Here is a 26318-nt window from a genome sequence, read left to right on the forward strand (position 1 = left end):
TTTGAATTTAGATGATTTGTTTTTATAGTTTAATTGTTTTAACTGTGTTAGACAACTGCTTGTAGATTTAAATTAGAGTGTTTGGGAAATTTTCAAATACACATTTTAAATGATTAAAATAATAATAATATAGTTTAATTATTTTAAGCTTTTTGTTTTTTGAATTTAGATGATTTGTTTTTATAGTTTAATTGTTTTAAGTTTTTTGAATTTAGGCAATATAGTTTTTTATTTATTATTTAACATAAAATTTTAAATATATAAATAAATTTAATATTATAAAAAAATTCTAAAACATTTCCATTATATATATATATATATATTAAAAAGCATTAAATAAATTAAATTATAATTAATGTAAAAAAAAATGATATAATGAAATTCCCAAAAATATCAAAACATAAAATAATTCAATTTTGTAACCTTATAACTACTTTTATGTAGCTAAAGAATCTCTCGAAACACTATACATCTAACAAAACTGAAAGCCTATGTCTTACATACCACCAACTATTCATTTCCGTTGATGTAGTTTTCATAAGTTTCCCCTCTTTGTAGATAAACTGCAACACCTCATCGTCTTACATTTTTTGTCGTAATCTGCGAGCATATATGTTAACTATTTTCTCGGGAACCTGAATGTACCGGGAATCAGAAGATAAGTTCCACAAGGTTGCAGCACATGGGCCGGCGTGTCAGGTAGTTCATCCTCCATGCACCAAACGAACCAATCCATTCACACTAAAGGACAGAAATAATTAAATACAGAGATCCTTAGCATTGTATTTCTGAATATGCGATTCGAGTTACAGTTAACCTTGCAAAAGCGACAGGCGTGACCCCTCATCACATGGAACGGCCAAATATCCTTTTCTAGAGGCCCACCTCCTTTCTCTTGGCTTGCATCAATGTCGACCATTACATAATTGCCCAACCATGTGCCGCAGGCCTAGCGAGCGTCACGTCCCATGTGCCGCTTAGTAAACAATGCACATTTTTGTTCAAACATCAATTTACGATGAAACCACGGCCAGAAACAGAAATTCTTGAATGCTGCAGCTGTTTGAAGGATAGGAATGATACGTCTATATATAGACTGCACAATCCTCAAATTTCAAATGCAAACAAACAAGCCCCCCGCTTTCGTCTGTTATCATCATTACTTCTGATCTCCTTGATTTTCAGAGTAGCGCGGTTCTGATTGGCTTAATATGGTAAGCATGAGATCGATGGCACGGGTGAAGAGCATTGCATTGGTCTCAATGTCAACAATTATCTGGTTGATAACTGGAGCTCATGGATATGGAGACTGGGAATCAGCTCATGCAACTTTCTATGGTGGCAGTGATGCTTCTGGGACAATGGGTAAACTTCGGCAACCATATAACTTTTTCTGTATTTCATATATGCTACACTGTTTTTTTTATGAATTTACGAACTGATTTGGTTGTTTTGGAACTTGAATCAGGAGGGGCGTGTGGGTACGGTAATCTTAACAGCCAAGGCTATGGAACCAACACTGCTGCTTTGAGCACTGCGCTTTTCAACGATGGACTCAGCTGCGGAGCCTGCTATGAAATGCAATGCAATGACGATCCCCAATGGTGTTTGCCGGGGACTGTCACGGTTACGGCTACTAACTTCTGCCCGCCAAACAACGCTCTCTCCAACGACAACGGTGGATGGTGCAACCCACCGCTGCAGCATTTCGATATGGCGGAGCCCGCTTTTCAGCAGATCGCGAAGTACAAGGGGGGGATCGTCCCTATCCTCTACAGAAGGTATTTCTTTGCCCCATAATTGGCGTAACCAATTTGAATTCAAGTTCGCATTCCAATTTCCTCAGTACTCTCTCTCTATACTAATTTCTAGGGGGCTGGCAATGCAGGGTCCCCTGCGTGAGGAAGGGAGGAATTCGTTTCACCGTGAATGGCCACTCATATTTCAACCTCGTGCTCATCACAAATGTTGGAGGACCTGGAGATGTCCACGCCGTTTCCATAAAAGGGTCAAGCACTGGTTGGCAGCCCATGTCACGCAACTGGGGACAGAACTGGCAAAGCAATTCGTACCTCAACGGCCAGAGCCTTTCGTTCCAAGTGACCACCAGCGATGGTAAGACATTTGTTTCATATAACGCCGCTCCTTCAAGCTGGCAATTCGGCCAGACATTCGAAGGATGCCAAGTCTAAGGATAGCCAAAGTCAATTGACTCTATATAGCCATCAATTGGGATGATGTGGTGATTCGAACAGTGGACACCCTCTCCCCCTCGTTATCACTTTTATGTGATTCATGAATTCTACTCTATATATTGATTGATTGTGTAGTCCTCACTCTGCTTGGTTACAGCTCTCACTGTAACTTTACTGTCTTAACAGAACTCTTGAAATAATTGTTCTGCTTAATGCAATTTCTGCTTATATCGGCGAACCAAAACGGCTATGTATCGCCTTTAAGATTAGATTCAAAACAATATGAAGTCTGTGGCTATATAGGAGCAGGACTTGAACATGTAGTTTATTCCATGTATTTTATTCCATCCACCCCTTAAGGTAAATTGAATCAGGCCTCTGAACATCTTTCATGCAACAACACGACGGTTATAGCACCGATGCGCCAATAAAAATAATCAGCCACTCACTTATTAAATACCCGTTGTCACTGCTTTAAGTAGGCAGTCTTACATTTCGAATTAATTGATTCCATGGAAATTTGAAAGGCTCCGAATATAAATGTCAGAAAGATTTTGTATTTGCACCAGATTGAGACGCGGGGATTTGATCCTGTATTGTATATCGGGGGAATACGTACTGCTCAATAGATTAAGCGCGGGTAATTTAGGTAATTTCTATTTCCACTTTTATAAGCAATTTCTATTTCCACTTCTATAGCATTATAAATGCCTTCTGACATATGAGGGAAATAGCGCTCACCCTTTCTCTACCCTCCATTCATTTGTTTACGTGCTGTTACTTAAAAGGCGAGCACTATTTCCCTCGCATGTCAGAAGGCATTTATAATAAAAATGGAAATAAGAGTTTCCACTAATTTACACATCATTTGTTACAAAAGGTACAGTGTATAGGAGTTCAAATCATAATCATAATGTTGTGTAATTTCTAACGCATCACACAATTAAATAGAAATATCATTTACCATATTTAAATAATCAACATTAAAATACTTTTGTTATGATATATGTTATTTTGCCAAAATAAAAATAAAAATTAATCTATAGACTACGCCATTACCAGTTGGACAAGAAATTGATTCGTCCAGACGCAACCAGTTGACTGAAAGAACCGGTGTGCCAGGGGTTATCCTCGGCCCAAGGTTTCCCTCGGTACTAAAGGTCTAACCGAGAGGTATTACTGATGCTGCGCAGAGCAAAAAAGTCCTCGGCCAAAGGTTTCCCTCGGTACTACAGGTCTAACCGAGAGGTATTACTGATGCTGCGTAGTGCTTTTCGCTCTAGACCCCTCCCTAGTTCCCATTCTCTCGCTTGTTGAGCCAGATCGGCTACTACATGATATGAGAAAAATGGGGCGGGCCCTACTTATAAAGGCAGAACAGAATTTGGGTAGGCGCTAGAGATCTACAGTGCAGGCACAAATTCTGAACCTTCACAAATGCATAACGTTACCTTTGGTCTAATATTACTGACATAGTGAAAAGTGGGAGTCGCGGAATAGCCAGCGATCAATTTATTTTTTCTGCTCCCGAGCTGGCTACTTATAAATAGGGGCGCGGACTTAAATAAATATACATATAAATGAAATATCAAAAAACCATCCAAAATAATTAAAATATTATTTTTTATTAGGTGTTGTAATGAAAAAATTAATATATAAGTTTTATATATATATAACAATTTCATTTTATCATATAAATTCTTAATCTATAAATATGCTTTATTACAATATCATGGATTATAAATTATGGCTTACTAATTCTACACCACTACTAATATTATAATTATAAGTGCAAAAAATCATAAGCTCAAGTTCATGGCATTTTTTTTTCAATTAACCAATTTAATTAAGAGCACAGAAAATGATGAAATTACTTTTGAAATAAATCTCAACCTTTGATTTATAACTACTACTAAGAATATTCTAGAATATTTTGTGAATGTTATATCTCTATCATTCTTTTTTTTTTTTAAGTCAGAATAGAGCATTTATATTACTTTAACCAAAACAAAGTACAAAATAGTAGCTAGTCTACTAGATTGGAAACCAGACCAGCTGGAAAAATAGACTCTCTTAACACTGCTTCTGTCCAATAAAACCATTAAGTCCTTTTGTTTCTTGTTCCACTTATACGACTCCAAAAACTTACTACTATGACTATAGTCGCTATGAGGTCTGCCTAGTTGATATCTCTAGTAACCCTCGTTTACAAACCTACATTTTACAAAAAAACTACTAGCCTACATAATTAAGCTAATGTCTAAATAACCTTTTAACAAAGTAAACTAGCCGAATAGAGCTTCCGCATACCCGAACCTCATTCCACAGGAACCTCGCCAGATGTAGCTTTCAATGGAGCCACCGTTGGAGTTGTCGCTGAAGGGTTACCAGAACCTTTGGCCTCTCAAGCCTTGTCCTTCCCCGGGCAGGCTAGTTCGCCTTTAGCTTTCCCCATGGTTATGCCTATATTATGAATATACTTGAGATAAATGGTAAACGTAATGGTCAGGTCATTGATGCGATTGTCCTGCAACTTCTCAATAGTCATCAACCCCTTCAGGACCGATTCAGTACCTCCCAATCGTTGGTTGATGGCCCTCAATTAGATTAGAGTATATGTTTGACCTTTGGCCCTTTCTTCTCATGCCTATGTTTGTAGCTTTCCCACTAGGGTTTTCACATGCCATGTCATTTCAAGGTTTTTATGCTAGAGGGTTGTGTGGGTCCTGGTTTCTCCCATGTCAATGATCCAGTTGACCTCCTCCTCTATTCGACTATTCAAGAGATCCCTCCTCTTCTCGTGAACCTCGTTCTCCCAAACCTCCACCACTTCTTTAGCTTTCTGCACAACTGTAGCGTGAAAAGCATCTGCTGCTACCCTCATCATCATTTCCATGCGAGAATGCTTACTATAGCCCGCCCCTTGTGCCTCTTCTCTCGGCTGCCCTCTCATCCTGCCTGCTGAATACCTAATTTTTCCCATTCTCTACTCAAAAACCTTCCCCAACTTCAGAACTACTTCTATCAAGGCTCTCTTAATCCACCAATGCCTAATTTCCAAGCACAGGTCATAAAATAGAGATTCCATCCCATAATTTAAAGCATTTTATGCTAAACTACTTCGTCATGTCGGATTTTCGGTACTTTCCATCGTAATCTTCGCACCCTCCGATCTGCCTAGGATAAGCTTACCACTCTATGTGAGATAGTTGTATCTCTCCATGTCATTTGCCAAGCTGAGAAAATTTTACAAACTCATAATCACCATTTGTAGTGTCTCGTATGTATCCTCTGCTAATCTCATACCTACCCACCTCTCAGTCACCTCCTTATCATTTACAAACCAGCTTGCATGACACACCTTGATTGGAGTGTTTGTAACTTCACTGCTTTGGCCACCACCTTCTCCATGCAACAATTCCACATGCTCATTCTCCCACCTCATTTTGATATTCCTCTTGGTTCCATGATCTCATATTAATCAATCGTGTGAGAAAGTGAGCCTTTGCTTGACCATGGGCCTGCCTTTCCACTGTCCTCATTGTCGAATATCATGGAGCTATCACTTTCCACCAACTTCTGGCATTCTTTGTTGAGTTATCCCTCCTATAGATCTGGGCAAGCCACATTAGTAAGCGTTTGTAATCTAAGAACCCCTTCATTAGCCAAACTGTCTACCACTGTGTTTGCTAACCTTTGAACTAGGCTAAATTCGATTGTTATCAAAGTCACCAGGTGGTGTTTGTATGCGCTGGATTTATTGCTCCAAACCCCAATTCCTCATAGTCTTCCTTACCAATGAGTCAGATTGTACTCTCCTTCCCACTTGGATGGCTATCATGGAGTCTCCTTCTACAATAGCATTAACAATTCTTTCTGGAGACAGAATTTCCAACCCTTGTTCCAATGCAAGGAATTCAACTGTGTTGTTGGATTCATGTCTCAAACTTATGAAAATTACCCTGCAAACTATCCCTGTCCAATCTAGTATAACTCCACCTACTCTTACGCTACTGGGTTTCCCTTTCAAAACCCCAGTAAAATTCAACTTAAACATACCTTGGGGGGGAGGCATCCAGATCATTGAGCCCAACTTGATACGAGGATCTCTAACCCGGGACACCTACAAACCAGGTTAATCAATCTCCAGGAGCTTCAAGAATCTTACCTCCTATGCAGATGGTTGTTCCCCATATATTTTTGGTCCTTTACTAATTAACGTTTCCTTCAGCTAGCACCGAATTGATTCCACCAAGCGTTCTACAAGGAGCTTCTTACTCTATAATATTCATCAGTTATGTTCCTTCCATACTAACTAGAGGATGAAACTAGGAACTTAACGCCAGGTGAGGTTTACCACTTCATTCTTTGTGTAATTTCCTAGACATTTCCTAATAGTCTCTTGTATATTGTCCCTGATTCTATCAGTTTTCCTGAAGATATAAACCATCCAATCCCATATGATAGATGTATAACTATAGGTGTTTAAAAGATGATTTAGGTTTTCCTCCTATCTTTCACAAAGACAACACCATGAGGTGCCAATAAAACCTCTCTTCACTAGATCTTCCCATGTGATAACTTTCTTGTGCAGCACCAACCATAGGAAGGTTTTAATTTTCAACCATTGGGGTGATGACCACAATTTCTTCCAAGATGGATTAGTTGCCTCACCTTGAGCACCTTCTATATAAAAGTTTTCCTCCTTGAGATGAAATTCTCCACCTTCTCTTTTCCCCAATCTTAATTGATCCTAGTCGGCATTACAGAGGAATCTTCATGTACTTAATTCCTCTACTAATCCTTAACCCTCCTGTTCATTCTAGTTGGGATCCTGAAAAAGACTAAGGTTCGATTTTCACCATTTATTTCCATCCAACCCATATTACCATAACCGGTGAACTTCCGTTTGGCCTTGGCTCTTAGTGAATAATTGGATGGGTTGCCAATCATGAGTTCTTAAATTGGGTTATTGTTGCCGCATGCCTTCCCAAAACAAAGCCGAATTTCGATTTCTGATCTCCCAAAAGTAGTGTTTTTGTATTACTTCTCTATTTTCTCGGGCTAGATTCCATATCACCGAACCTTGAATTAACCCCAACATTCAAACAACGTCTTGCAAAGACCAGCTGGGGGCATATTTTTCCCCTAGAGTTGGGCCCATGACGTCGCCCCTCCTTTCAGCCAATGCCATGAAAGTTTAGCTCCAATCACTCTATTGACCGTCTCTAGATCTTGTAAGCCCATGCCCTTAGAACTTTTTGGTTTACATATAGTGTTCTAGGCTACCAATACCCATTTTCTCTTATCCTCAGCTCCTATCAATAAAAAAAATCCTTTGAATTTCGCAATTTCTTTCCAAAACCCCTTTGGGAGCTGGGAGTATTGATAACATATACCCCAAAATCACTTGCAAGATGGCTTTAGTCAGGACTAGCCTACCTAGAAGATTTAATTTTCTAAAAGTCCATCTTTTAACCTTATCTTCCAAGCTCAACACAACCTTCTCCTAATTCTATTTCTTTCAGGCTTGGACAGTAAGAGGGATACGTAGATATTTGGAAGGAAGACATTTCCTTTAAAGCCTAGGATAGCAGTTTAATTTCTCTGAATAGTAATATGTGTAAATTGAATAAAAAAAATCATAGATTTGGAGTGGTTTATCTCCATACCTAAAATTGCTACAAAAGTTTCCTAGATAGACTTGAACAGTGGGGATTCCTTCACTGTAGGGATACCATGTAACATGGTATCATCTACAAACTATTGGTGCATTGTAGCTAGATATCCTTCATGCAATTGGAGATCCCTAATGTCCCCATTCGTGACAGTTGTTGAAATCGTTGTTCTTAGGCCTTCCATGATAATGAAAAACAAGAATGATGACATAGGTTCACCTTGGAGTATTCCCATGAAAGGGAAAAAAGGTTCTGCAGGAGCACCATTTAGCAAAATAAAAAATATGGGAGAGGTAATTAAGGCTATTATCCAGTTGATCCATCTATTATCAAAACCAAAGGCTAATAAAACTACATTCATGTATTCTTAGCTGATATTATCCTACGCTTTCGAAAGGTCACGCTATATTATCATCCCTGCATTCCCTAGGGTTTTTGGAGAATGGGAAATCTCATGGGCATGAATCACGTTATCGAGAATTTTCCTACCTTCCACAAAGCCTGATAGTTTTTTTGAGATCAATATAGGAAGAACCATTTTGATTTGGTTCACTGCCACTTTTAATATAATCTTGTATAGCACATTGCAAAGAGCTATGGATCGAAAATTCTCAAGTGTACTTGTCGTTTCCTCCTTCGAAATAAGAGTGATAAACGTAGAGTTTAGAGCTTTAAGTTTTGTAGTTAAGTCCTGGGAGTAGGCCACAACCTCAAACACATCTATCTTGACTATTTCCCAGTAGAAATTGAAAAAATATATCGTAAATCCATCTGAATCTCGTGCCTTCTCATTAGGCATCTCATTTGCCCCCTCGACAACTTCTTCCATGGAGATGGGCTTATTTAGATTCTTATTATGCTCGTCTATTATAGGTTTTGGAATATTCTTTACTACTTTCGGAATGACTTTTGATATATCCAATAGGGTCTACTTAGTAATATTTTGAATGTGATAAACCAATACCTTCTCAATGTCTTGGTAAGTTTCATAAAAATTCCATGTCTCATCCTTAATCTCGAGAATTCAATTGGAGTTTTGGTGTTCAATTACCAATCTGTGAAATAATTTAGTATTATTTCCCCCCTCCTACAGTCAAAGGACCCATGAATTTTGTTTCCATAATATTTCTTCCTGAAGGAATATTTCCTCCCATTTATTCAGAAGCTTTGTTTCCTCTTTCTTCCTTTCCTTAGTATACCCTTATTCAATCAACACTTTCTATAACACCTCCATCTTCAGTTCAAAATCCCTTTTGGCCTGAAAGATGTTATGGAACTCTACCTTATTCCAATGCCTTAGCTAGGTTTTAATATACCTAAACCTAGCCTGCAATTTAAACATCTTAGATCCCCGGATTAGGAGTGGACCTTCCCACCATTTTTTTATATGTTTCATAAATGAAGGGTGATGTATCCAAAAGGCCTCAAATATGAATGGTCCATTTTTAGGCATACCCATCATTGCAATCGTTAAAATCGTTGACCAACGATTCAAGCCCCCATAGGGGAGAAGAATGACTTCCATATCTTAGGCATCAAGAAATCCTCCGATATTAGGAATCTGTCCAACATTGAAGCAACTTGATGCTCCCATCCATGCGTGTTGCTCCAGGTAAAGAGTCCATTACCTGTCTCCATATCAATTATATTTTCTTCCTCAATGAAATTTTTAAAATTCTCAAAATCTTCGTCAATACGCCTTTGACCGCCCATATTTTCTACTAGAGAAGTGACCATATTAAAGTATCCCCCTATAGTCCAGGGGATATGGAATTTTCTATCTCTAAGATCCTTAAGGGCTTGGACAAAAATTATTTTTTCATCTATCCTCTGTGGACCATAAACATTTATGAACGTAATTGACCAAGGGTCTCTTATTATCTACATCTCCATAGATAGGAAAAACCTGGTGGCTTCCGCATCTACGAGATTCAAAACATGTAGACTCCACCAGGTCACCAAGCTCCCTATAGTACTATGGGTCTCCACCTCTAAGTATGTGAACCCTCTTCCTAATTTCTTATCACTTCCTTAATCTTCTTTATTGAGAATTTCGATTCTTGTAGGAACACAACATCTGGATGTTCCTTTTTTATCTTTTTCTTCAACAGTGTTTATTTTCATAGGCTATTGATACATCTTTCTTTCCAAGTCACAAATTCCATTTTTAACTATGGAGAGTAGGTGACGATCTTAGAGATATCATATTAACTAAGTTGATCAACATTGCTCCCAATTCCTCAAGGGCTATGTCGTTTGACTTCCTTCCTCTTTATTTCACAGTTTCCTTGGTGCTAATAGGGTCTAAAATTCCAAAGCCTTGATGCCCATCTCCCGAATGTATTCATGCGTTTGTTTATTTCCTTAGGGTTTTTCCTCCTCCCACATCAAGTGGATGCATTAGATACGATCCATCTACTCTGTTAGGATGGCCTCAAAACCCATATTTCTCTAGTGTTCCACCATAATCTATAAGTATATCCCTTCCCTTTCCACTCTTTCCTATATATCCGAGTCATCTGTTCCTACTTCACTTGGGGTCATTTCATATTCCCCTTCAAAGTCTTTGCCCAAATATGATATTTCCAAATTTTTAACAAGGTCTTCCAATGCTTCGACCATTCCTTCATGTTTTTCCTCCTTTTTATTCTCATTTTTATCATCTTCATTACTGTTTTCCTATGGATTATAGTTTGAAAGAATCCCAAAATTGTTCTTTGATGCCGATATTCCTCCTTGATTTATTTTTTGTTGTCTCTTGTTCATGCGTTCCCTTATGTTTCACTTTACAAGTCATCTATGTCCTTCTGCTCTTGTTATTTACCCAGCTCCTCAGTTCTATTCAGGGGATAGTCCCTAATCAGATTCTCATGTTCATGGTAGTGTCTACATCTAGAGGGAATTTGTTCATGATTAACAGGCTGTAGCCAGATTTCATCCTAAAATTCCAGTTGGACAACTTTTGGTAGTGCTCCTAACACATCCATCTCCACACAAATCTTTGCATATGATGTGTATCTACCTTGTAGTGTAGCATCTAAGATCTTGACAAAATTCCCTAACGTATCGCCTATAAGATTCAAGGTTGAGGGTAACCAATAATCTAAGGGTATGGAATACAACCTAACCCAAACCGAAACATTTGTGAATGTCTATTTTTCTGGGGTAAGGTTCTCCTTCCATGGTTGCATGTACAAGCCTGTATAGGTAAAGAAATAGGGACCTACACACTAGTAAAAATAGGGCCAAAATATGACAGTTATTCGACAGATATACAACTTATTGATGTCGACTGTTTGACACATTGGAGCTAAGAAACCCATCTTTCACATTGTGTCGAATAGTCGACACTTCATCAAACGTCAGATATTCTACAGTACAAACATTGATTATCCAACACAAAAAATGGTTGCAATTGTTATTAAAAATCCGACGCTTTGAAGTTAGTTTTGTGACACTTAAATCCATAAAATATTTGATGAAGAAAGTGTTGGTTGAGATGCCCATATGCATGGAATATCCAACGGGACCCATGTTTAGTATTACGGGAACGTATAATGTTGTGGCATCAGATAATTGACGATATACTTATATTGTGCGACGAGATTTTTATCCCTATAACACTTGCATCCGTCAGTATGGAGCGACAAGTTCAACAGGGTAGCATCGAATATTCGACGTTATATTAAATTAGTTTGACTTGAGTTTTATATCACAAATGCATCGTTCCATCAATTTTAAGTAGCAAGTCCAACAATTTAGTGTAAGATATTCGATAGGATAACAATTTTGTCTTCTACACGCTGGATTCTTTCTTCCATCAATATTTCATCAAATATCCAACAATTTTCCCGTTGGATAAGATTATGATATGAGATGACTTCCACGTACCATTGAATATCTGACAGGTGTCTCCGCATTATTATATATATATATATATATATATATATATATATATATATATATATATATATATATATATATATATATATATATATATATATATATATATATATATATATATATATATATATATATATATATCTATATATAATTTGATGTATTTACATGATGTTTATTGCTTTCTCTGTGACTCCATCATATTCATTCCAAATCTGAAATACCAACTACTCTATTCAATAATTCAACCGCTATAATCAATAATCCATAAATCAAAATTACTCAAAGTTTAAAGTGATTAAGCAATGCTATAGATTGAAAAATTTAGAAACTTTTTGCTAGATTACTAAACTGACTTAAAACCCAAGAGTTGAAATGGTCTCCATAACAAAAATTGCAAAACCTTCCTCTGCAATACAATCCCAATTCTTAATTAGCTATCCAATTCATTACTCTTATTTTTGTCTTTGATATCTACATGCATAATTTTCTCTTGTACTATTCTTCCTAGTTTTCTGTATGGAACTAGAATTATAAGCTCCTCTAAGACACATAAGTAATTTTCATGTTGTAGGTTTTAACCCCGTACAGAAATTACCTACATACGAATTCTAAAACATAGAAAATAAACAATGTGAGAGCATAACACATAAAACACATATACACAGATATTTTCCCCTGGATCCCAAAACCGAGACTACCAGCTTGATTTTTCATTATGTTCCTTTCAATGTTATAATACATATTTATACATGCCGAAGCATCCAATACCTTGGACCAAAAACCATCGCGTCCAATACTATGGTCCGAAAACCATCGCGTCCAAATACCATGGACCGAAAAACCATCGTGTCCAAAAAACATGTGTGAAAATCATACACAAAACCATAGGTGGTCCGCCCAACCTAACATATGGTCCAAAACCAAAATTTTCGGGGGCGCTGCCCCGGACCCCATAAAGTGGGGTTACGGGTGCCCTTCAAACCCCCTGTTAACTATGTGGAAAGAATATAACACAACCCAACATTCTCTCACTTGCTGTTTTCTTTCCTCAGGGGGCCGCAAGAGAGCTTAGTCATTTTCCTAGCCCTGAAATGCCCATTGTCTCTCTACACCAAGAGAACTTCTCAGAGCTCACAGATTTTGTCAATGCATCTGCAGTATTCTTCAAAGTGTCCACCTTTACCAGCAACATCTTTTTGTCTTCTATCATATCCCTCACAAAGTGATACTGAACATCAATGTGCGTTGTCTTTGAATGATATGCAGGGTTCTTTGCCAAGAAAATTTCACTTTGGCTGTCACAGTCTATCCTTATAGCTTCCTATACTAACCCCATACTTGAACACAATCTCTGCAACCAAACTACTTCCTTGCTTGCATGAGTGGCTGCCATGTATTTTGCCTCTGTAGTTGATAGTGCCATTACAGATTGTTTCTTACTCATCCAACTGACTGCACCTCCAAATAGGTTAAACACATACCCACTTGTAGATCTTCTCTGATCTAGATCTCCAGCCCAGTCTGCATCAACAAAGCCACGAATATCCAACACTCTGTCCAATCCTGGTCTTCCTTGGTAGCACAGACCATAATCACTAGTACCACAAAAATACTTGAAAACCCACTTCACTGTTGTCCAATGCTCCTTTCCTGGTTTTGACATAAACCTGCTCAATACTCCCACTGCATGTGCAATTTCCAGTCTAGTACAGACCATTGCATACATCAGGCTACCGACTGCACTTGCATATGGAACACGGGACATGTCCTCTTCCTCTTCTTGTGTCTTGGGACATTGTTCAGCACATAAGCTCACACCTACAGGAATAGGAACCTTCATCGGTTTACTATCCTGCATATTAAACCTCTACAGTATTGTCTCGACATACTTCCTCTGGTTTAACCAGAGCTTCCTCTTTACTTGATCTCTTTTAATTTCCATGCGCAAAATATAGTTTGCAGCACCAAGATCTTTCATGTCGAATTTGGAGGACAATTGGGTCTTCAAATCCTGGATAATTTCTTTGTCATTTCCAACCAACGACATATCATCCACATACAAGACCAAATAAATAACACAGTCACCAATTAGTTTAAAATACACACAATGATCTACTTTGCTTCTGGTGAAGCCAAGTCCCCGTATAAATGTCTCAAATTTCTGATGCCACATCCTTGGAGACTGTTTTAACCCATATAGAGACTTCTTTAACTTGCATACCAGTTCTTTCTTACCCTTCACTACAAAGCCTTCAGGTTCCTTCATGTAGATTTCCTCTTCCAAATCCCCATGAAGAAATGTTGTCTTCACATCCATCTGTTCTACCTCAAAATCAAAAGTAGCAACAACAGATAAAAGTAATCTAATAGAAGTTACCTTGGCAACAGGAGAAAAAATATCACCAAAATCAATTCCCGCCACCTGGGAATAACCTTTTGCTACCAACCGAGCTTTGTATTTCTCCACTTTTCATTCTGCATTTGTCTTCTTTTTGAACACCCATTTGCTGCCAATGGGTTTCCTTCCAGTCATCAACTCCACCAGATCCCAAGCCTCATTTTCATGCAAAGATGCCATTTCATCAACCATGGCCTCTTTCAAGAGTTTTCCATCCTCTGTATCCACTGCTTCCTTCACAGTTCTGGGATCATCATCAGTAATAGACAAAGCAAAATTTGAACAGAAAGCAGATGGACTATACCTTTCTGGCTGCCTTCTTTCTCGGACTAATCTTCTCACAGCCGGAGTTTGTGGCTCTTAATCTTCTTATTCCTCCTCTACTGTAGAGTCTGATTCTTCCTCCTTTAGCTCAAACTCTATCTTCTCAGGTTCCTTTGGTTAGAATTCATGTTTAATAACATCTTTCACCTCTCTGAACACCACATCTCGGTTGTACATAACCTTCCTTGTTACTGGGTTCCAAAGCTTATAACCCTTCAAACCATCATTATACCAAATAAAGATGCACTTTTCAGATTTACTATCCAACTTTGTTCTCTTCTCCTTTGGAACATGTACATATGCATCACATCCAAATACCCTCAGATGCGAAAGAGGGGGTTTCTTACCAGTCCATACCTCTTATGGAGTCTTGTCCTCCAACACTGATGAAGGTGACCTGTTGACCAGGTAACATGCAGTATCCACCGCCTCTGCCCAGAATTCTTGTTCTAACTCAGCACCACTGAGCATGCTTCTTGCCCTTTCCATCAACGTCTTGTTCATTCTTTTGGCAACTCCATTTTGCTGAGGTGTATATGGAGTAGTCTTCTGTTGTGCTATACCACACTTCTTGCAGAATTCTTCAAATTCCTTACTGCAAAACTATCCACCATTATCTGTCCTCAACACCTTTATCTTCTTCTCTATCTGGTTTTCCACTGGAGCCTTAAATTCTTTAAACCTATCAAAGACTTCAGATTTCTTCTTAAGGAAATATATCCATGTATTCCTTGAGAAGGCATCTATAAATGATACATAGTACACAGACTTACCCAGTGATGGAACCTTCACAGGTCCAAACACATCACTGTGCACAAGCTCTAATATATGTTTTGCCCTCTTACCACCAAAGGGGAAACTCACCCGATTCTGCTTCCCGTATACACAATTTTCACAGAAATCAAAATCCAGAGCTATTAATCATACCTTCTACCATACCTTTACCATGAAGTATTTGAAGGCCCTTCTCGCTAATATATCCAAGCCTTTGATGCCAGAACATGGTCTTTTCTCCAGAGACCACTAGATTTTCTGCTCCACTTTCAGGAACCACGGAACTGTTGCACCCATCAACAACAGTGCTACCTTGCAGCTTGTACAGAGTTCCAATCCGAACTCCCTGCATCAATACTAGTGCTTGCCGAACCATCTTGCAGGTATCCTTCTCGAACACTGTTTTTACACCTGCATCATCTAGCTTACAAACAGAAATCAGATTTCTGGCTAATGCAGGAATATGCAGAACACCCGGAAGTATTCTAACCCTTCCACCTTGCAGCATCAACTTTACTTTTCCACAACCAATGATTCTAGCCTTCCTGTCATCCCCTAAGAAGACATCACCACCATCATATTTCCCATACTCATAGAACCACTCTCTATGGGGAGTGAAGTGAAAGGATGCACCTGAGTCAATCAACCATACCTCATGATCTACATATGTACTTGAAGAAGCCAAGTACACATCCCCACCTTCATATGAGGTGGTTTTCACCTCTGTAGAAGGAGCCTCATCAGATCCCTTTCCTTTGTCAGGAGCTTTAGATTTACAGTCCCTTTTGAAGTGGCCTTCCTTTCCGCATTTCCAGCACACCACCTTTACAGGTTTTCCTGGAGATTTATATCTCCCTCTAGATTTAGATCTCCCACTCGATGACTTATTTTTGTTTCTGTTCTGGGACCGTCTTCATACAAACAAGGCATCACCATTTTGGCTCTCCATATTTTTTCGTCTCATCTCCTCCGTCAACAAGGCTGAGACTATTTCATCAAACTGCAAGGCAATTGCATTGCTACCTATTGCAATAACCAGACTATCCCACGAATCTGGTAGAGAACATAGCAAACTGATGCACTTATCTTCATCTGAAATTTTAATATCAATAGATGCTAACTGACTTACCACAATATTAAATGCGTTCAGATGCTCTGTCATTGAGTCTCCATCTTTCATCCTCAGGTTATATAGCTTTTTCCATAGGAACAGTTTACTCACGAGAGACTTAGATTGGTACAAAGTCCCTAACTTGTCCCACAAAGCCTTTGCTATAGCTTCCCCTGATACATTCAACAATACTGAATCTGAGACACACAATCGTATTGTGCTCTTTGCCTTCCGATCCAACTTCTTCCATTCTTCATCGGACACTCCCGTTGGTTTAGTACCCGGATCTACCGCGATCCACTGATCTTTATCCACCAACAGATCCTCCATCTTAAGTTTCCACAACGCAAAACTCTGACCATTAAATTTCTCGATCTCTATTTTTCCACTGCTCGCCATCTACTTTCACCACCAGAATCGATCTTATAGATCTCCCACTGAACAGGGTCTACCATAGGCCCGAGCGAAACCCCTCAGAAATAAAGGCATCCCCTTGAAGCCAAATCTGCTCTAATACCAAATGTAGGTTTTAACCCCGTACAGAAATTACCTGCATACGAATTCTAAAACACAGAAAATAAACAATGCGAGAGCATAACACATAAAACACATATACACAGAGATTTTCCCCTAGATGCCAAAACCGGGACTACCAGCTTGATTTTTCATTATGTTCCTTTCAATGTTATAATACATATTTATACATGCTGAAGCATCCAATACCATGGACCGAAAACCATCGCGTCCAAATACCATGGACCGAAAAACCATCATGTCCAAAAAACATGTGCTAAAATCATGCACAAAACCATAGGTGGGTCTGCCCAAACTAACATATGGTCCAAAACCAAAATTTTCTGGGGCGCTGCCCCAAACCCCATAAAGTGGTGTTACGGGTGCCCTTCAAACCCCCTGTTAACTACGTGGAAAGAATATAACACAACCCAACACATGTCTAATGGATGCAGTAATATACCACGAGGAGAAGTTTTCTATGTAAAATATAATATTCAGAGTTTTTTTAATGGTTGGAAGGTCTAGAGATGATATATAATTGTAATAAGATGGATTTTGTTCCACACGAATACTCTCTTCTTTTTGTATTTAAGAGTTTGAGAAGTGACTAATTTTAACCTTTAAATAGTAAGCACATAGGTTCACAAAAAATGTGAGTAGAAGCGTAAATATTGCTATGCTAATATTATAACGAGAGAGAATAATATCACATAACTCAAATGCCTCTATGATAAAGAAAACCTACAATTTATAATGAACTTCAATTGAACAAAGTTTTTGATGTATGTTTTGTTAGGCAAAAACAAACCACACTATATGATGCTTTATGGATTAATACCATCAAAGAGTTAGGAGAGGGGAGTTTATTAATTTGTGATGTAGGGATTATTAATGTGGAAATAATCCCAACACCCAGAAGGTCGATTTCAAATTAACAAACCCTTTTGTGTATGCTTCACTATCTCAAAACAATCCTCAATATGTAAAGCTTGAATATTTAATATCACCAAATGGTTAGGCACATGTTGTTATGATAAGATAATTTGCAACATAACATAAACATTGACCATATCTCAAAAAAAAACTTTTAATGTTGTGTTAAGATAGTTTGCAACATTAGATAAATTCTAAACATAACCCAAAAACATCTCATAACATATACATAAAAGACTATTAACAATATTAATATTAAAACTAACATTATCATTAAATTATAAGTGTAAAAATATATCAATCTAATAAAACCATCGACAATGCTACTAAAACTAATGTAACTTTGAACAACCATATATATGAAGCTTAATGGTTACTAAAAACATATTAGGAAGCCTATGGGGAGTGGGTGTCTAATAACATAGGATTCTAATAAATAGATAGCCACCCATATATCAAAATGGCTTATAACATATAGTATTGCAATATTTATATTGTTTACTTTTTGGTCAAGTAAGAGTGGATCCTTCAATTAACTGAACAAAGATTACATATGATACACGTCTTTACAAGTGTAAAGACCAACAAAAGACAGACTGGTATAAGATCAACAAACAGCCGGGACATCCGAAACCAAAACCTTACATTCATACCCACCAAAGCTCTCTCAGCAAAAACCTAAATGAATAGACTGTCGATCTCTCTGCAATTCTTCTCCTTCAAATCTTACCGCTCAATCTCCCCAAAACTTAACCCTCAAACCCCACCGTCGATCTAACTTTCCATCGGATGGTTGAAAAATTCTCCAATCTACTGAGATCCACCGTCTATCTTACCTTCAATCGGATGGTAGATAATCGCTCTGATCAACTGAGTTGCACGGTGATCCTGCACCGTTGATCAAAACCCATTTGATCTGATGGTCCACAAGTCATCGCTGCTGAAACTTACGTGGTATTTACCCGCTTTACGGACCCGATATAGATTATAACCTTGGTCTAAAAAGATATCGGGTCCGCTCAACCCCTTAACTTCCGATCAATTTGAAACCCGATATCCATTCGATATCGAAGGCCAACAGAGTTTATGGTCTGTAGCCCTTCAATAAGCACGTTGTTTATCCCATCCTCCACTCCCTCCAAGCACGTTGTTTATGCTATGGCGTAAGCATTGACTGTGGGATCTACAGTTAGGATTCGCTCTGGCACTTCAACCAGGCTCCAGGACTTCTGCTCTTTCCCACTCCCACTAGTCTTCCTCCTGCTCATTATTCATGATCTGGAAGTACTCTATATCTTTGGCCGCCTGTCTATGACAATCTTCCCTTAGTTTACCAGAGGGTATAAAATCCCAGTCATACCAGATATAACTCTCCTTGCATATCACGCCTTCATTTGCCAAACGATCAGCTAACATATTGGCTTTTCTTCGTACATGAACAAAATTGACTGTTCTCAGGGTTCACAAGTGGGAGTGAATGCGTTAAAAGACTTGCAAGAGCCTCTAATGTTTTAACACTTTTCCAGGTGCCGTTCCATTGCACATTTTCTTGGTCGCAGTAATGACCAATTCTGAGTCAGCTTCAGTGATAACATTGTGTAAATTTAACTCAATCAGGATTTCCAGGCACTGTTCTAAGGCCATGAGCTCTACCATGTTATTAGTGGCAGTGCCCAAATGACTATGGAGGATATCCTTTATGCTCCCCTGTTCATCTCTTATGACACCTCCAAATATAGCCATCCCTGGGTTGCCCTTAGAGGCCCCATCAATATTGATTTTCAAAGAACCATGAGGAGGAGGCTGCCGGATATCTTTACCAGCAGTTGTTTTGCTCACACCCTTAACAACGCCAAGGGGAACCAAATAATGGAGACCCAACTGCCTCAAAATGCAAGCCTCCTGGGCCGAGGGGGGTCCTCAGGAATTTTCCACATAAGGGCTCTTACTATATCTTTGATCTGTCATAGAATTTGGCCAATGATATTCTAGGTTGAGCCTGCTTTGTTCTTGAACATCCTGCCATTGCATTCTTTCCAGAAATCCCAGATAATAAAGCCTGGAACCAGAGTCCAAGCCTTGTTAATGATTTCATTACCTGAGAATTCTTTCCTCCAATTCTTCAATGTGTTGGTGATGCTGAGTCTGTCTCTGTCAGTTTGCCTGAAGACTGAGGCTACTCAATCCCACAAGGTAGAGGTGAAGGGGCAATGGTTTAGTAAATGTTCCATTGTTTCTTCCTGTAATCCACATAGATGGCATTTGGATGGGCCAAAAAATCCCCTTTTCAGAAGATTCTCCCAAGTGAGAATCTTCTTTTGGTGAACTAACCACATAAATAACTTGACTTTCATCCATTGCAGGTTCCTCCAAAGGTTATTCCAAACCTGGTCAAGGTTTGGATAATCAAAACCTAGGGCCATGCGTTTATCTTCTTTGAGGTTAAAGGTTCCTTCGGTGTTTCGACCCCATCTCAGTTGGTCAGACGAGGAAGACACTAACATCTTCCTCTTTTCCAAGTCTAGAGCCAGTGAATCTGCTTGTGCTTTCAAAGGGCTCCCTTCACTATAACCAAGATTCTTCCACATTCACCATTTGCCATTGTCCCTTACCTGATCTCAGAAGTCACATACCATGAGTGGACCTTTGTTATCAGTGTCATTTTTTAGAGCGGTTAGTTCTTCTCTAAACAAATTTGGTTCCTGCTACCAGTTATCCTCTCAAAACTGTGCAATGTTCCCAGCTCTAATCTCCCAGAAATTTTGCTGCTGGACAATGCCTCTATTCTCCCAAGCAAGGTTCCAAATGTGGGAGCCCTTGATGAGCCCTGACATTCTGATATGATCCCTCTCTTGTCAATTATTTGCATATTTCTGCTTCCAAAACTTTGCGCAAGGGGTTGTCGATTCCTTGAGCCGCCTCCACCAAAGTTTTTCTCCTGAAACTCTGGTGAGGATTTCAAGGTCATGAAGCCCCAAACCTCCATGGGCCTTAGGTTTGCAGAGCTTGTCCCAAGCTACCAATGCCCACTTCTTTTTCTCTTCCCCTGTGCCCCAAAGAAAATCTCTTTGAATACTCTTGATTTGTTGTATAACACCTTTGGGAGCAGGGAGAGCTGAAAACATGAAAATGGGTATAACCTACTAAACAGCCTTTGTAAGCACAGGACGCCTCACCAAGTTCAAAGACCTACAGGTCCATTTCCTGACTTTATCCTAAAGTTTATTGGTGACTGGTTCCCACACTCCCTTACTCAGAGGTTTGTCAGTAAGAGGCATTCCAAGGTACTTGGAAGGTAACTGAGCCCTTTGAAACCCAAGAATTCTGGTGAGGTTCCTCTGAATAGCAATGTCAATATTGAAAAAACCTTTGATTTGTCAAGGCTTACCTTTGTACTAGTTGCCAAAGAAAAGTCATTCAGGATTTTTCTGAAAGCTCTGACTTCCTTGACCATAGGAATGCCCTGCAGCATTGTATCATCCACAAATTGTTTATGAGTAGAGGCATCCCCATCTGGGTTAAGTTTTAGACCCTGTATTCTTCCTTCACCATTTGCCATTTTGATCACTCTTCCTAGTCCTTCCATCATGAGAACAAAGAGGAAGGGGGAGAGCGGATCCCGAGGAACTAACCGAGGATACAAGGGTCATAACCCATCATATCCAGTTGTGGTCGAATCCACAAGCTCTTAGCACTTCCTTGATGTATGCCCAACTTAGCTTATCATAAGCTTTCGCTAGGTCCAGTTGCATGATCATACTAGCTTGCTTCTTGCTCTTAAGAGAGTGTACCACCTCGTGAGCTTGTATGATGTTGTTGAGAATCTGTCTTCCTTCCACAAAACTAGTTTGCTCCTCTGAAACGAGAGCAGGAAGAAGAGGCTTTAGTCTATTAGTGATCACTTTGGACATAATTTTGTACACCACATTACATAAGGCTATGGGTTTGAATTTGTCCGGTGTCATAGCTTTTTCCTGCTTTGGAATCAAAGCTATGAAAGAGGCATTAAGAGCTTTCAAAACAGTTTTGGATCTTCTAGAGTCTTCCACAACCTCAAGGATATCTTGTTTGACTGTTTTCCAACAAGCTTTGAAGAAGTCCACATTGAAACCATTAGGGCTAGGAGCTTTCCCATTTTGCATCTCATTGATAACTTCACTAACCTCCTCTTCAGACACTGACCTGTTAAGATTGTGGTTGTCTTCCCTGGTTACAAGCTTAGGAATGAACTTTGTGAATTTGTTAATGAACCGAGATCTGTCAACGAGAGGCTCCTCTGCTATGCTAAGGAAGTGTTGAACTAGGACAGATTTTATTTCTATGTGTGAGACAAGCTCTTTCCCTTGAGAATCTTTAAGTTTGGAAATTCTGTTATGAGATCTGTGATCCAAGGTTGATCTATGAAAAAACTTTGTGTTTCTTTCTCCTTCTCTAATCCACTGCACCCTCGATTTCTGTCTCCATAAAATATCTTCTTGCATGCACCACTCTTCCCATTCGTTCTGAAGAGAGTCAGCCTGAATTTTCCTTTCCTCGGTAAAACCCTCTAAGATGTTGATTTGATTAATCTCCTGGATTTTCTTCTCAACTTCTTTTTTGGCTTTAAAAATATTGCCAAACTCTTGTTTATTCCAATCTTTAAGCCTAGATTTGATGTGCTTGAGTCTCTGCTACAGTATGAACATTTTAGTGCCTTGAACAGGTCTATCTTCTGTCTACCATTTTTCAATATTGCTGGTGAAGTCAGGGTGAGAGAGCGAGATATTTTCAAACCTAAAGGGTCTGTTCCTTGGTGTACCCATAAAAGTAGCTTCCATCTGGATAGGCTAGTGGTCTGAGCCTCTGAAGGGAAGGATTAAAGCTGACATATCAAGGCCTATGAGAAGGAGTTCCTCTGAGATTATGAATCTGTCTAGTTTAGAGGCAACTTGAGAAGCTCCTCCCCTCTTATTATTCCAAGTAAAAATGCCATTTGTTGTTTCTGTGTCCACTAGCCCCATGTTATTCATGAATTTCTAGAAGGCAATGGAGTCCCCGCCTAGTTTTCTTGCACCTCCTTCTTTCTCTATAAGAGATTTGATCATATTGAAATCCCTTGCCAGAATCCAGGGCATATCAGGATGTCTCTCCCTCAGTTCCTCTAGGGATGTGAGAAGCTTTAGTTTTTCTTCTAGTTTTTGAGGACCATAGACATTAGTGATCATGTATATCTCCTTATCCCCTAAAGGTTGAATCACCATGGATAGATAATTCCTAGAAGCTTTAGTGTCCAGGATTCCAAGTTTTTGAGGATCCCATAGAGTGAGAATCCCCCCCGCCGAGTTATCTGCTTTTACCTCTAGATACTCATACTTGATTAACCATTTGTTATGTATCTCTCTAATCTTGTCCATCAAACATTTTGTTTCCTGAATAAAAATCATATTTGGTTTTTCTTCTTTTATTCGATTGCTAAGATTTATTTGCTTCCTTTTACTTCCTAGACCCCTAATGTTCCAGGTTGTAAGCTGCATTAAGAAAGGTTTGTAAAGGAGTAACTGGTAAGATCCTTCATCTTACCTGAGTTAATCATAAGTTTCCCACATTCGGACAGCAGCTCATTCTGTTTTTTCCTTCCTCTTTTCCTACCCAGGTTCTTTGAAGAAAGCATCGATGTATCCTCCATCGTTTTCACTCCCCTATTATCCTAGCTGTCATGGTTTCTTTTGATTCCAGAGAACTTTGTTTTTGATCTCCAGAGGAAGATCCATTGAACCTTGTCAAACTCTGCTTTTGGTAGAGAGTCAATCCCTTTGGTGATTCCCTGCTCCAGAAAATTTTCTAGATCTAAATTCTCCCTATCTAGAATCTCCTGCAGTTCATGGTATTCCATTCCTGCCTCACATGGAGTCATCTTGTGGTCCCTGTTGAGCTCCATCATGCTCGGCAAATCATCCGTTTTTTTGTTGTTTTCTAGTATATCCTCCATGTTATCATCCCCTTCCTTCTCATTGGGAATATTCTTCGATTCTTGGTTTGTCCCATTGTTTTCGACTTCTTCTTCTAAGATCTTGAAACTATTGTGGTTCGGTTGTCCATCTTCAGTACTTTTCTTTTGGTACCTCTTGCCTCCTTTCCCTTTACCCCCTACCTTAGTAAAGCCTTTGGGATCCTTGCCTATAGTGGCTTTCGTGTTGCTCTCCAGCTTGTTCAAAGGGCAGTCCCTATATAGGTGCCCGTGTTCATGGCACTTACGGCACCTGAATGGGACATTTTTATAGTCTACCATTTGCACCCATTCCTCGTCATACACTTCAAAAATGATTGCATCTGGAAGTGCCCCAGATAAGTCCATTTCCACACATATCTGGGCAAAGGAAGTGTATTTGCCTCTTAGAGTAGTATCTGAGATTTTTATAAAATTCCCTAACTTGTTACCGATAGCCTTTAGAGACTCTGGTAGCCAATAATCTAAAAGAAGAGAGTAGAGTCTTATCTATACCAGTACCGAGGTGAAAGTCTCTCTTTCTGGGACAAAGTTCATTACCCATGGTCTCATGTAAAGGCCTGCAGATGCGTAAAAATAGGGTCCTCCCTCGAACACTCTGTCTTTGTCCTCTAGGCTTGTGAACACCGTCGTGAAGAAACCTTTGGATTCGTGGTGAAGGTCAATTTTCCCCTTTGGTTTCCAGTGGTTCCTTATCCATGCTTGCAAAGCCTTCTCCGTCAGCCAGATCCACATAAATTTACAGATAACAACATATTCCTCCATGTGTTCTCTCTGCACCTACAACAATGGGTCACTTAAAATGACTCGAGGAATAGCGGTCGATTTGGGTTTACATGCCCCCGATGTATTCATGGGAGCAACTTTTTGACTGCTACCCTCTGCCCTCTTCTCCTTACTAGCTTCCTCATGGTCCTCTTCCTATTCTTGAGGTCTAATGGTTTCCGATTTTTCATTATTCGTAATCTCTGTTGCCACCTCCTCTAGTTTCTTGAAGCGATGGGAACCACCTCCCTTGCTTCTGTCCACAACTACTTAACTATAGGAGGGAGCAGAACTCCCTCCTCATCGCCCCACCATAGTAACCAGCTACAAAACCCTAAAGCAAAACCCTAGATCAGATTTGTAGAGCTCCCCCTTGTGTTAGGATTCTTTATTATCGCAATATTTATATTGTTAAATATAAATATAAACATAAATTTAAAAGACATAGATTATATCGTATTTATTTCAATCCTATCAAATGATATTTTGAATAGCAAATTAGTAGGCGGTATTGTAAGTAAACAAAGGATTTACATACATTCTTTGACCAAATTGATTTACTAATGATGCCATGGGGATGAATATGGCATTCAAGGTTGTGAAGATTATTTTTGATTTCCTTCAAAATGAGTTTCATGACATGGATGTTGATGAGTGTTTCTAGCAAATTTTGTGCAAACAAAAAACCCACTGCTGTGAACTAGATTGAAGGGTGTGGAAAATCAGTGGTGTATGATGCTATCATCACCAAGGAATTTGTTAGGAAGGTTTAAAGGCAACTATTCGATTTTTTTTTATTATTTTTTTTTAAGTTGAACGAGCTCAAGAACGTAATTGGATCTACAATAGCTAGTGTAAGGGGAGGCTTCAATACTCGTATTTATTGTAACTAATCTATATATTGGTTGCATTTTCTAATGTATATTAGTCTAGCAAAATTCTAACATATATTAGTTATCAATTCACAATAGTTTGTGATTATGATGAAAATTTAAGTACATATGAGCATAATGTCCATGATGGGATATATGAATTATCCTCCCCACATTGTCCATCAATGATTATAACTTGAATGGGCTAGCACTGGTTTGCCATCATCATTTCAAAATGACCCGACAGACGAAAATTAACCATGTTAATCATCATCACTTCACATTGTCTCATAGATGACCCCTTCTACAGATTATATGCATGGATTTATAGCTGGCCATCCCTTCTAAATAGCTTATGATTTATTGTGACAACAGTTGAATAAAGGACAATTTATTAGTAGGGGATATTGTCAACAAAGATTCGCTCATATGTGCAGCAGGAATTGTGGCCATAAATAGTTCTTACAACGGGCTATCTGATGAATTGGTCACTATCAACTATAACTAACTGTAAGATTCCATAAGAGGTATGGATAGGTCAACCTTTTGATTATTCAAATCTTAAAGTTTTTGATTGTGATGCCTATGATGTTATTCCAAAGAAGAAGCACCTTGTAAGTGCGGGTTTTTGGTAAACCACTTTGTGGTGCAGGTTAATGATAAGCTAAAAACCACTTGTGAGAGGGAAGTAGACAGGGATTCCTATATCATGCATGAGCGTCAACTGAGAAAACCCATAGTATGGTTGAGTGTCATCCAAGAAAATCCATAGCATAGTTGAGGGTTAGCTGAGAAAACCCATAGCATTGTTAGGAGTAAATTCAATACAACCTAGAGCATGGTTACAAGTAACCTAAGGAAAC

At 38.9% G+C, this 26318-nt stretch overlaps 1 protein-coding gene across 1 annotated transcript; it reads left to right on the top strand.

Moving 5' to 3' along the window:
• The first annotated feature begins 1094 nt into the window (after positions 1–1094).
• LOC149160880 (expansin-A2-like) lies at positions 1095–2334 on the top strand. Its single transcript, XM_089436811.1, has 3 exons — positions 1095–1365; positions 1469–1781; positions 1889–2334. Exons 1-3 carry the CDS (start codon positions 1212–1214, stop codon positions 2190–2192), a joined length of 771 nt encoding a protein of 256 aa, XP_089292937.1. The 5' UTR covers positions 1095–1211; the 3' UTR covers positions 2193–2334.
• Positions 2335–26318: the final 23984 nt, after the last annotated feature.

The sequence above is a fragment of the Pinus tabuliformis genome, chromosome 5_2 (genome assembly GCF_031772625.1).
Source record: "Pinus tabuliformis cultivar Carrire ecotype Pingquan chromosome 5_2, CPIR1, whole genome shotgun sequence".
Lineage (NCBI taxonomy): Eukaryota > Viridiplantae > Streptophyta > Pinopsida > Pinales > Pinaceae > Pinus > Pinus tabuliformis.